The sequence below is a fragment of the Lolium rigidum genome, chromosome 6 (assembly GCF_022539505.1).
Source record: "Lolium rigidum isolate FL_2022 chromosome 6, APGP_CSIRO_Lrig_0.1, whole genome shotgun sequence".
NCBI lineage: Eukaryota > Viridiplantae > Streptophyta > Magnoliopsida > Poales > Poaceae > Lolium > Lolium rigidum.
The window spans coordinates 2,261,107-2,272,563 of NC_061513.1; the positions used below are offsets into that span (position 1 = coordinate 2,261,107).

General features: G+C 45.7%; 1 protein-coding gene across 2 annotated transcripts; it reads left to right on the top strand.

The window, feature by feature from the left end:
• The first annotated feature begins 257 nt into the window (after window positions 1-257).
• On the top strand, window positions 258-4,534 carry LOC124667872 (disease resistance protein SUMM2-like). Of its 2 annotated transcripts, none has more exons than XM_047205109.1 (2): window positions 258-3,319; window positions 3,900-4,534. In XM_047205109.1, the coding sequence occupies exon 1, from the start codon at window positions 359-361 to the stop codon at window positions 3,242-3,244; it is 2,886 nt and encodes a 961-aa protein (XP_047061065.1). In that variant the 5' UTR covers window positions 258-358; the 3' UTR covers window positions 3,245-3,319; window positions 3,900-4,534. The 2 variants fall into 2 exon arrangements, with proteins under 2 accessions (XP_047061065.1, XP_047061064.1); XM_047205108.1 differs by having other exon boundaries at window positions 3,983-4,534.
• The last annotated feature ends 6,923 nt before the right edge of the window (window positions 4,535-11,457 follow it).

Here is an 11,457-nt window from a genome sequence, read left to right on the forward strand (position 1 = left end):
ACTGAATAACACAAAGTATCATGTGCTTTTACCTGTGTGTACATCTAATCTCCACATCTTTTTTTGGTGGGTGGGGAGAACCTAATCATAAATTTTTAGGAAGAACTTAAGTTGTACATTGTAGAAACACAAAACCAGTCGCCGCCATATACTGGGATGTTTTGGCTGATTCGTATGTTTGTATTTTATACTGATTATTGAATGTGTATGAGAACATATCTCAAGCTCCTCGCAATCTCACCTGCAGGACTCAGTTTTAACGGTCTGTGTAGTTCAAATTGTGATATTTGTTGCCAACTGGAGGATTTTCAGCTGGTGAAACCACCGCCTTCTCCATTGCCTCTTTTCACTCTTATACATGGCTGTTTGTACGCTCATTGATTTCGTGACTAGTACTCTGGCATCCCACTTATGGAATCCTGTGATTACACGCATGAGATATTTATTAGAAAAGGAAGAGAATATTGGCAAGCTGGACAGCACAATAAAGAATCTAGAAGCCAGGAAACAGGAAATCCAAATTCGTCTTATGAACTCTGAAAGGAAGCAAGAAACATGTAATCCTGAAGTCGTAGAATGGCTAGAAAAGGTGGCAGCAATAGAAAGTGAAGTGATTGAGATGAAACACGGGCACAGGAAGAGAAGGGCACAGTCTTTCAGTTATTGGTCAGATTATGAAACTGGTATGCAGGCCGCCAAGAAACTCAAGGAAGCTGAGAGGTTGCATGAAAAGGGATCGTTCAAACAAGTTTCCATTGAGATTCCGCCATGTTTTGTGCAAGAAATGCCCACTGTACATCCAACACAAGGAACAGACTGTAACTTGACCAGAGTTCTCCAGTACCTGAAGGATGACAGAGTTGGAATTGTTGGGTTATGGGGAATGGGAGGAGTTGGTAAGACCACTTTGCTCAGGAAAATCAACAATCATTTCTTGGATGTAATCGAAGAAGCCTATGGATATGACCTTGTTATTTATGCTATAGCCTCCAAGGCGTGTGGAATAGGGCAGCTTCAAGCAGACATATCTGAAAAGATTGGACTCTTCCAGAAGCCAGGTTCTAGCATTGAAACTCGGGCATCAATCATGTTAAGTTTCTTGAGGCGGAAGAAGTTCTTGCTCCTGCTAGATGATTTATGGAATTATTTGGATCTAGCAGAAGTCGGTATTCCATATCCTAATGGCCTGAATAAACAGAAGGTAGTTCTGGCAACACGTTACGAGAGTGTTTGTGGACATATGGAAGCTCACCGTGTGGTCTTTCTGGAATGCTTGGACCCAGAGAAAGCTTGGAACTTGTTCAAAGAAAAAGCAAAAGAAGGAGTCATTAATTCAGATCCTAGGATTGAAAAGTTAGCATATGAAGTTGCAGAAGAATGTGGTGGCTTGCCCCTTGCTCTTGTAACTATTGGCCGTGCAATGTCTACAAAGAAAACTTGTCATGAGTGGGCACTTGCTTTGTCATTTCTGAAGAAGTCTCGCATTCATGAGATCCCAAATATGGGGAATGTTAGCAACATATACACTAGGCTAAAGATAAGTTACGATTATCTGCAGGATAAACAGATCAAAGAATGCTTCTTATGTTGTTCTTTGTGGCCCGAAGATTACTCAATTTGGAAAGTTGAACTCATAGACTGTTGGATAGGGATGGGTTTGATAGAGTATGATACTATGGAGGAAGCATACGACAAAGGTTACTCCATTATTGAATACTTGAAGAATGCATGCTTATTGGAGACCAGTTACCTAGAAGATGAGGTGAGAGTGCATGACATCATCAGAGACATGTCACTTTGGATATCTTCTGATTGCACTGAAGGGCACATGAAATGCACTGTTCAAGCAGGGGTAGGACTTCATAACATTTCTAACAGGGACATCGAAACATTTAGGTCAGCCAGCAAGATATCACTCATGTGCAATTATATCACTCAATTTCCTCAGGCCATGAACTGTCCAAACCTGCAATTTCTTTCACTACAGCAAAACTTTCGGCTGAAGGTGATGCCACCTTCTTTTTTAAAGAGCATTTTATCTGTGACCTACTTGGATTTTTCTTGGGTTCCCATCAGGGAACTTCCAGAAGAGATTGGCACACTGGTTGAACTCCAGTATCTCAAACTAATGCAAACACACATTAAACTATTGCCTAGAGCTATTGGGAAACTAAGAAAGCTGAGGTTCTTGGACTTGAGCTATATGGATTTCTTGGAGAAGATACCTTATGGTGTTCTTACAAATTTGTCAATGCTAAAAGTGTTAAACCTATATGGTAGCAGGTATGCTGGCCACGAAGCAGATTTAGATTCAGGAAACCACATGGATTATGATGAGTTCAGAATCGAAGAGTTATCTTTCTTAACTAGAGAACTAAAATCTCTAGGAATAACAACAAAGAAAGTGACTACCCTGCAGAGACTTTTTGACATACCTGGAATCCACTTGAGATGTCTTGGTTTATATGAATTGGATGGGGAGAGGTCTCTTACTCTCACTTTACCAGAAAGTATCTTTGTTCTGAATGTAATGGGCTGTTTTGATTTAAAGGACTTCGGTATTACTAACAAGCCACAGTGTTATGGAGAACGTCTTCCCCGGCTGGAGTTTCTCACTTTTTGGGATCTTCCTGGACTTGAGAAGATTAGTTTGGATCATCTTCAGAACCTTCGTGTCCTTACAGTGGGAAGAACTAATCACCTGGTAGATCTATCCTGCATTTTAAATCTACCATATCTGGAGCATTTGAATGTGTCTTGCTGTGATAACATGAGGCAGCTAGTTGACATACATAATTCTATTGATCCAGAAGTGCGATATGAAATACCAGTGCATGAATTTCGTCAACTGAAAATTTTGCAATTAAATTCATTGCAAAGCTTGGAAAAAATATGTAATTCTAAATTGGACTTTCCTTCTTTGGAATACATTGATATATTTGCTTGCCCGAAGATGAAGAAACTGTATTTTGGGAAAATGGCTGAACTGAAGAGGATCAGAGGGGAGAAAACATGGTGGGATAATATTGAGTGGGATAATGAAAGCAGTTCCTTGTCACTGTTTCCATTTTTTAAAGCATCAGAAACTTGTTCAGCATCATTAAGGCCAGAGTTAGATACTACTCTGATATCCTCTTCACCAAAAGCTTTCTTCACCAAGAGGCAGCCCATATTGAATTCATCAGTACGGTTCACATCTTATCCTCATGCAATTTTTGAAACAGAGGAATTTGAAGGGCGTTAGAAGATGGAATAGTTTCACCAATATCATATCAATACTTCTCCAGAAGAACATATTGACTTTCTTTAGCTGTTCAGGGTATGTTTTTGAGGCTACACCATTATTCACTAACTGCTGTTGAATTCTATCAATATAGTGTTATGAAGTCACGGTCTTTCGGGTTTTTTAACCTTCTAACTCCAGTTTCAATGTTAGTTTTTTTTTTCCATTTGACGGGTTCAGTCTGACAGTTCAGAAATAGTTGCAAAATGTAAAGTGCACCTTTTGAGTAAAGTTTGCCATTAGTTGCTGGAGCGTTGATCCAAACAACATGTTGTTACTCCGAGTTTTAGTTTGTCACCCCTTTGGACCAAGTCAGGTGTGTTTGACCTTGTTGTATTTTTGGTCTTCATCCCTTTCAAAGTCTCGTTTGTCATCTGAAGCTGTTTGTGCTTTTCCATGGCCATTGTGATTTATGAGTAGTGGTTGGATGGAGCTCTAGTTTATGCTAGAGGTGAATAGGTCCATTACTTTCCGTTATCTGATGGGTAATGGTGAACATGGTCAAACAAAATAAGTGTCTTTTTTTAATGTCAGGCTGTTAGCAATGGATTGGGCATATGTTATGTTCTGGTTGCCTTGCTTAGCACAGTAGTGAGTGTTTATATCCCACTTGCAGATCACAAGGTCTTGTTTGAATAAGCTGGCTGTTCACTGGATCCATCGTGATTGTTCATGAATCATGACTTCCTGACTGAACAGGTAGGATCTTGAAGATCTCAGATGTCTAGCCACAGCTCTTTGGCTCTCTGGACCGCGACGCAAACACCTGGAGTAAGAAGATGGCGGTGCTAAGCCCAGCATCTCCTCTGGACCTGAGCTGTTGGTCGCCGATCCCAGGATCCACTCCGCTGAAGAGGCTGAAACAGGTTGCGTGCGCTGATGATACGGCTCCCTGATATCTGAAGATCTGAGCTAGGATTGGCGTTTTAAGCTGTGATGTAATAAAATTCGTTACTGAAACTTAATGTTCTAGATCCTCTAGGCTAGCTAGAGTTACTTTCAGTTGAACTTGGTGACAGTAAGACTACTCTGTTCTGTTTCGGTTTCATTTTGATGGAACCGGGGTGAACCCCTGTTGATCTAAAGAAACAGGTAGGATGCTTGATCAGGACAAGCACTGCCAGAACCTAGAAAGCAACTGGGGAAGTGGAAATTTGGGAACCTAGTAACTTTCATTAGCTGCTCATGGATGTTTTTTGACACTACGCCATTATTCACTGGCTGGTCAATCAATTCTATCAGTACAGGATATGCAGTCACTGTAGTTTCATTTTTCTTTTATCTTCTAATAACTCTAGTTTCACTTTCAGTTTTCTTCTATCGACAGTTTGCCAGGTTAGAAAATAGAAAGTAGTGGCGAAATGGAAGGTGCAGCTTTTGAGTAAAGCTTGCCATTAGTTGCTGAAGCGTTGACCCAAACGAATGTTATTACTGTGAGTCTTCTATAATGTCCGGCGTGCTTGACTTTGTTGTATTTCCATCACCATCCCTTTCAAAGTCTCGCTAGGCATCTGAAGCAGTTTGTACTTTTCCATGACCATTATGAATTGCGAGGGTTGGATGGAGCTCTAGTTTATGCTAGAAGTGAATAGGTTATACACATTACTTTTCGTCATCTGATGACTGACAGTGAATACTGTCAAACAAATAAGTGTCTTTTTTTTCCAATTCAGTTAACAACGAATTGGGCATACATTATGTTCTGGTTGCCATGCTTACCTTTAGCCATTTGCGTAGCAACACAAGATAACTGACGGCTGCTCATAAATAAGTAGCAGGACAATTCTATGTAGTCTATCCAACCTTAGAGCATCTCCAACAGGCGCGCTATATAGGCCGCGCTGCAAAAAACATCCGATATAGCGCGCGTGGGAGGGAATCTGGCGCTCCAGCAGGCGCGGTAAACGGCGCGGTGCTGTAAAATTTTTAGGGCGCGGTGGCGTTTTGCACAAACCGGAGTGGCATATGTGACGCGTCGGCTACAGCGCGCGACATCGCTCGTCCACGCGCTAAAAAAACCCCGCGCTGAAACTTCCCCTTCCGCGTCGCCGCCCGAGCGCCCAATCCATCGTCTCCGCGCGGCCGCCGGCGAAATCCCGACGATGGACGGCCCTCCGGCAGCCCACCAACCCCTCCCTACTTCGTCCCACCCTCCGCCGCCGCCGCTTCCGCCGCGCCGCCGCCAAACCCTAGCGGCGGCGCCGACGGCGGCAACGCAATGGCTGCTGCGCGCGCGCTCTTCGTCCCGCCGCGCGGGGCGCTGCACGCAGGTGCAGCCGCCGCACAGATGGCAGCCGCGCAGGGCGCCGGCAACGCGCGGCCCACGCCGTGGAGGGGGAAGGCGCCGTCGACCAAACGCCCGTACATCGGTGTCGCCTCCGTCGCGCCGCCGAAGAAAGCGAAGGCGCCCGCCTCCCGTCGGCCGCAGCCTCCTCCTCCTCCGACGAACCAGACGCCTCCTCCTCCGACGACGACGACGAACCAGCCGGTGCCTTCGTCCGGCAACCGCGCGGGCGCACATACGGTGCATGATGAAATCCCCGAGAGGTAAAAAACACTACTTCTCGTCGAAATTTTAGTTTTAGATGCATACCTAGCCGTATAGTAATGAATTTCATTGCAATGTAGAGTCGATGATGCGACATTCATGGAGACAATGAATGTTGGATCTTCGTTCATGCATGATGAAGCCGCCGATGGAGAGGAGGAATATGAGGATGTAGATGAGGAAGGAGAAGGGTTGATTGAACCTCGCCATCCCTGGCCGGTCCGCCAACTACACCATTGCGGAGGACAAGTTGCTTTGCAAGACTTGGTTGACAATTGGAATGGATCCAACAACCGGTACCGATCAAACAAGAGAAACATATTGGATGAGGATGACGGAGTACTTCAACACACACAACACAAGTGGGCACGAGCGAACCATGCGCTCACTTCGGTCCCGTTGGTTCGGCATCAACACCGATTGCCAAAAATGGGCGGGCGTGCAAGCCAACATCGATGTTCTCAATCCAAGTGGTACAAATGAGAATGATAGGGTAAGTCATTCTACTACTATGTTCACCATATGGCTCATATGAGAAGAATACGGTTCTACTTCATATAGCTCATCTATTTTCTTTTTCGCATATGTGTAGAACTCTATGGCTCAAGGATTGTTTAGAGATGTGGGAAAGAAGAACAAGAAAAGCAACAAGATTCTTGGCAAGCCATTCACCTTGCATCATTGCTATGATGTTCTAGGGAATGAAGAAAAGTGGAAGACCCGCGGCAAGTTGGATGCGGCAACTATGGCGGCCAATGCTACCGGTGATGCAACAATCATCGACGATGATGATTCAAGTGATGAAGGCAAGAAGAGAAGCTCCACTCCTCACTCGGTCAACAATGGGCGGAGGAATGTGCATGGTAGGAAGACCGCCAAAGATATGAAGTGAAAGAAGGCCGGAGATGACGACATTGCAATGGCTATGGAAATGATTGCAAATGCACGGTTGCAAGCAAATGAAGATATGAAGATGCAAAGAAACTTGGAGAAAGAGGCTATGGATGCTATCACTATTGAAGCTAGGAGAGTTGCTTTGGAGGAGAGGATTGCCGCCAACGAGGAGAGGAAGTTGGCTTTGGAGGAGAAGAGGCAAGCCACCAAGGAGCATCTACGCCTAGTGGAGGAGGAGAGGAAGCTTTTCTTGATGGATACTTCTCAAATGGATGAGAGGCAAAAGGAGTACATCAACCTTCTTCACGATGAAGTGTTGGCCAAGAAGAGATTGTTGGTAGCCAACATGAACACTTCCACGACCGGCATGTTTGGAGGAGGCATGTTTGGAGGAGCCATGCCGACGTTTGGAGGAGGCATGGGAGGCATGGCCGGCATGGGAAGCATGCCCATGCCCACCATGGGAGGCATGGCCGGCATGGGAAGCATGCCAATGGCCGGCATGGGAGGCTATGGAGGCATGGCCGGCATGGGAGGACCAACCTATGGAGGAGTGTTTGGAGGGACTATGGGAGGCTCGGTGAGTGGTGTGTATGGGAGTATGGGAGCACCACCGGGAAGCTTCGTGTCTTCCATGAATGCTACTATTCCTCCTTCAACCCAAGATGACGAGGAAGAAGAAGAAGGTGTTGACTTGGAAAATGCGGAAGTGTGATATGCATTTGTCATATGTATAGTTTCATTGGGGAAATAGCAGCGCACTTGGAAAATTGTATAGTTTCGTTGAGAAAACCTGCCCTTCAGGAGGGCTACAAAAAAACTCACGATGCTAAGAAAATTTTGTAGACCCGAGCCTAGGGAGTTAAAAATAATAATCTCTTCCTCAATGAACTCCTCGTACTCTCCTGTTATTGCTGAGCTGCTCTGTCCTCTCCTACTTAGCTAGACCCGACCGAACTCTTACACTCTCTCATTGAGAACTTTGCATTCCCTTTGAAAAATGTAGTTACTGATGTACTTTTCTTCAGTTGCCGCCTGAAGACGCTGGAATACTTCTAGCCCGTGAATGATGTGGCCTTTCTCAGAGGCAAAACCTCTCTTCGTTGCTGGTTCTAAAAAAACAACTTCACTTCACATGTGGTAAATCGTCGAGTGAACTGCAACTTGCTTGTACGGGTCATTAAAATTCTCACTTCTTTGTACCAGCTCAGTTATGGTTTCATCTTCCCCTCAAAAAAAATATACGGTTTCATTTTGTTGCTTTCTTCATTTTCTGCCCTCCATCCTTTAGAATCTTGGAAGGTCCTGAACTGAAACAACTTGTCATTGTTTACACTCGTCGACTATTGTGAATTTTGTGCGTAGGAGTTGAAAAGCTCTGGATTATGATGCACGGTGTATGAATAGGTAGTGCTGCTTTACTGTTCGTCGGATGGTGAATCTCGGTCAAACAAATGGCAAGTGGCAGTTAAGTTTTTCTTATCTCAGCATTCGGAATACTAGGTCGGAGTAGCAGGAAAATAAAAGAAATTCCATATAGTCTGTAGTCTGATGATCGGAGACTGGTCAGAGATATCGACTTCGACTGGTAGTATGCGTAACACATGTCACCGGGTGCAGGTGTCGAGCAGGCAAAGCACGGGATCCTTTGACCTATTCGTTGGCCGACGCTGACTAAAAATTCAGCGTGATTTTCCACGAGCTAGGTAGCTAGTATGTCCCGAGGAAAGAGGCTGGATCGATCGGGACAAGCACCACCGGTGACCGAAACCTGAGAAAGCGATCGACTTGGAACTGAAGTAGCGCATCGGAATCTTTTCATTCCGGTCGGCCCCAAGCAGCAAGGCTATAGCTCCATCCACCACCAACAACCACGAGTCGTCGTCGTCCACCGAGATGATCTTTGCTTCAGCGCTAGCGCAGCTACCGCTACGAGCTCGAGCCGTCGTTTTTTTCTTTCAAGCTGTGTGTCTTCAATTAAGACAGAAAGTAGTTTACTCCGACACCATGCCAGCCATGATCAAAGACGAACACTCCAGTGCTAGGTTTGTTTGAGAGCATCTCCAGTCGCGTCCCCTAAACCGTTCCCAAACCTCGCCGGATTGAGCGTTTGGGGGACGTGTTTTGTTTGTGCTGCGTTTGGGGGACCTCGCTCCCAGCTGCGTTCCCCAACGCCGCCCCCAAACATTTAAAATACTTTTTTTTAACTCGGAACTATTTATCAAATATAGCATATGAATAAAAATGTTTGTGAGGATTGTTTTTAAATTAAAATACAACAAACAATAAAATAAGTAAACAAATATAATAAATAGGGCTAAATGCTAGATCAAGGTGCCATGGTATTTCCTTTGATCCTCCACAAATGCTCAACGAGATCAGCTTGAAGTTGATCATGAACATTGCTGTCACAAATCTCTGCGTGCATGGCGAGAAAATCAGCAAAATCTGCATGCAACTCATGATCAACCTCCGCAAGAGGGCCCTGACACTCATAGGGACCAACATGTGTCCTGGAATGATTCTTGCGGTCATCCTCGATGATCATGTTGTGCATGATCACACAAGCATGCATCACCTCCCACATTTGGTCGTGAGACCAGCTTAGAGCAGGGTACCGGACAATGGCAAATTGTGCTTGAAGCACACCAAATGCCCGCTCGACATCCTTCCTGCAAGCCTCCTGTCGCGTAGCAAAGTGGGAATTCTTCAGACCTGATGGATTTGATATTGTTTTGACAAAAGTGGCCCATTTTGGATATATACCATCGGCTAGATAATAGCCTATGGTATATTGGTGGCCATTGATCTCATAGTTGCATGGTGGAGCATGCCCTTCCACTAGTCTGCTGAACACCGGAGACTGCTGCAACACGTTGATGTCATTGTGTGATCCTGCCATGCCAAAGAAAAAAATGCCAAATCCACAGGTCATAATCTGCCACAGCTTCAAGCATCACACTGCAATATCCATTACGCCCTTTGTATATACCTTGCCAAGCAAACGGGCAGTTCTTCCATGCCCAATGCATGCAATCGATGCTTCCAAGCATTCCAGAAAATCCTCTGGCAGCATTTTGTGCCATGATCCTTGCAGTCTCTTCCTCAGTTGGCCCTCTCAAGTAGTATTTGTCAAACTTTCCCACTACCGCTCGGTAAAACTTGTACATGCACTCAATGGCAGTAGACTTACTCATGCGAAGGTAGTCGTCCTATGTATCGGCAGGTGCTCCGTATGCAAGCATCCTCATGGCGGCGGTGCACTTCTGAATGGACGAGAACCCGACAACGCCTACAGCGTCGAGCTTGAGCTTGAAGTAGGGGTCGAACTCTCGAATGCCGTGGAGGATATTCATGAACAGACCCTTGCTCATCCTGTACCGGCGCCGAAAATTGTCTTCATGTATTGCACCATCTGCAAAGTAGTCGTTGTGCATGGTATGCCCCTCCATCCTCTGCCGGAGCTTGGACTTCCTTCTCCCCGGCCTTGATCCTCCGCGGCGCGGCCTCTTCCTATTCTCCGCCTCGGCGTCAACCATGTCCTGGAGGGACGCGATGATCAGCAAATGCTCCTGCAGGTTGTCGTCGAAGGCTTGCTCGTCCTCCAGCAGCAGGGCAAGCATCTCATCATCGTTGTCCATGTCTAAAGCAAAATCAATGGTTAAAATTGCGCCGAGGCAGACGACGCAACGAACAGCGGTCAATCGCGCCTACCTAGCAAGTCGTCGAGCACCTTGTGTGCCCGGAGGTGGGGCGGATTTGACGGCGCGTTCTGGGATGCGCTGGCGAAGCGGCGGCGGAACGGCCGGCGGGAGCCCCAGCCGCGACGACGGTGCCGACTCTCAGTAGAGATCAGACGTCCAAACGGCCGGGAAATCCAGCGGCTGTGGAGGGGTGGGAGGCGCGGGAAGGAAGGAGCGACGAGAAAAAAAGACTCGAACCAACGGTTTATGCAAATAGTCGCCGACATGTGGGAGCCCGCCTCGCTTTTCGTTGTGTCTGGCATGCCTGGAGCGTCCCCTGTGGGACGAGGACGGGCTCGGGGCGCCGGACACCGTATCAGGGCGCGTGGACAAAATTGGGCTTTGGGGGACGCGGCTGGAACGGATTTTTGGTCGCGCCCCAAATTACTTTGGAGGACGCTTTAGGGAACGCTACTGAAGATGCTCTGAGAAAAAAACAGGCGAAAACCCCAAGGAGGGCAAAACCACAAGTAAACCATCGTCACCACGTATAATTATTCGCCGCGCCATAAAATTACTGGTTATCGGTAGGTTGGAATTCGAGCCGAGCCGGCCTGGCTGAACTTGTTAAAACTCGACTAACTAGCGAGTTAGCTTGATTCAAGTCGATTAGCAATGGAGTCTAGATTTGAAACCCGGTTTGACTCGCAAACTCGTGAGTAGCTCATCCTGGTTCGTTAAAAACTATTAAAATGAACATGTATAATATATAATGCTTTTTCTGATTATTTGGGCTAAAATGATACATAACAAGCATTATAAATATGGTACCACAATAATACAATCGATAAATCACAACAGTCAATAATTATATCATAAAAATAATATTAACAGATCATTTAACAAGGCATAGACCATATTAAACGCAAGAAAAGTCAACAAGCCATAAGTGTACATGAGTTATCACATATAACAAGTAAGGTTCGTGATGACTTCGCCACTTGAGCTTTATTAGCTTCTTCTACAACCTACTGTTGATTTTTTGATTT

Coding starts and splice junctions, on each gene's coding strand:
- LOC124667872 (XM_047205109.1), top strand. CDS start 359: ATGGCTGTTTGTACGCTCATTGATTTCGTGACTAGTACTCTGGCATCC.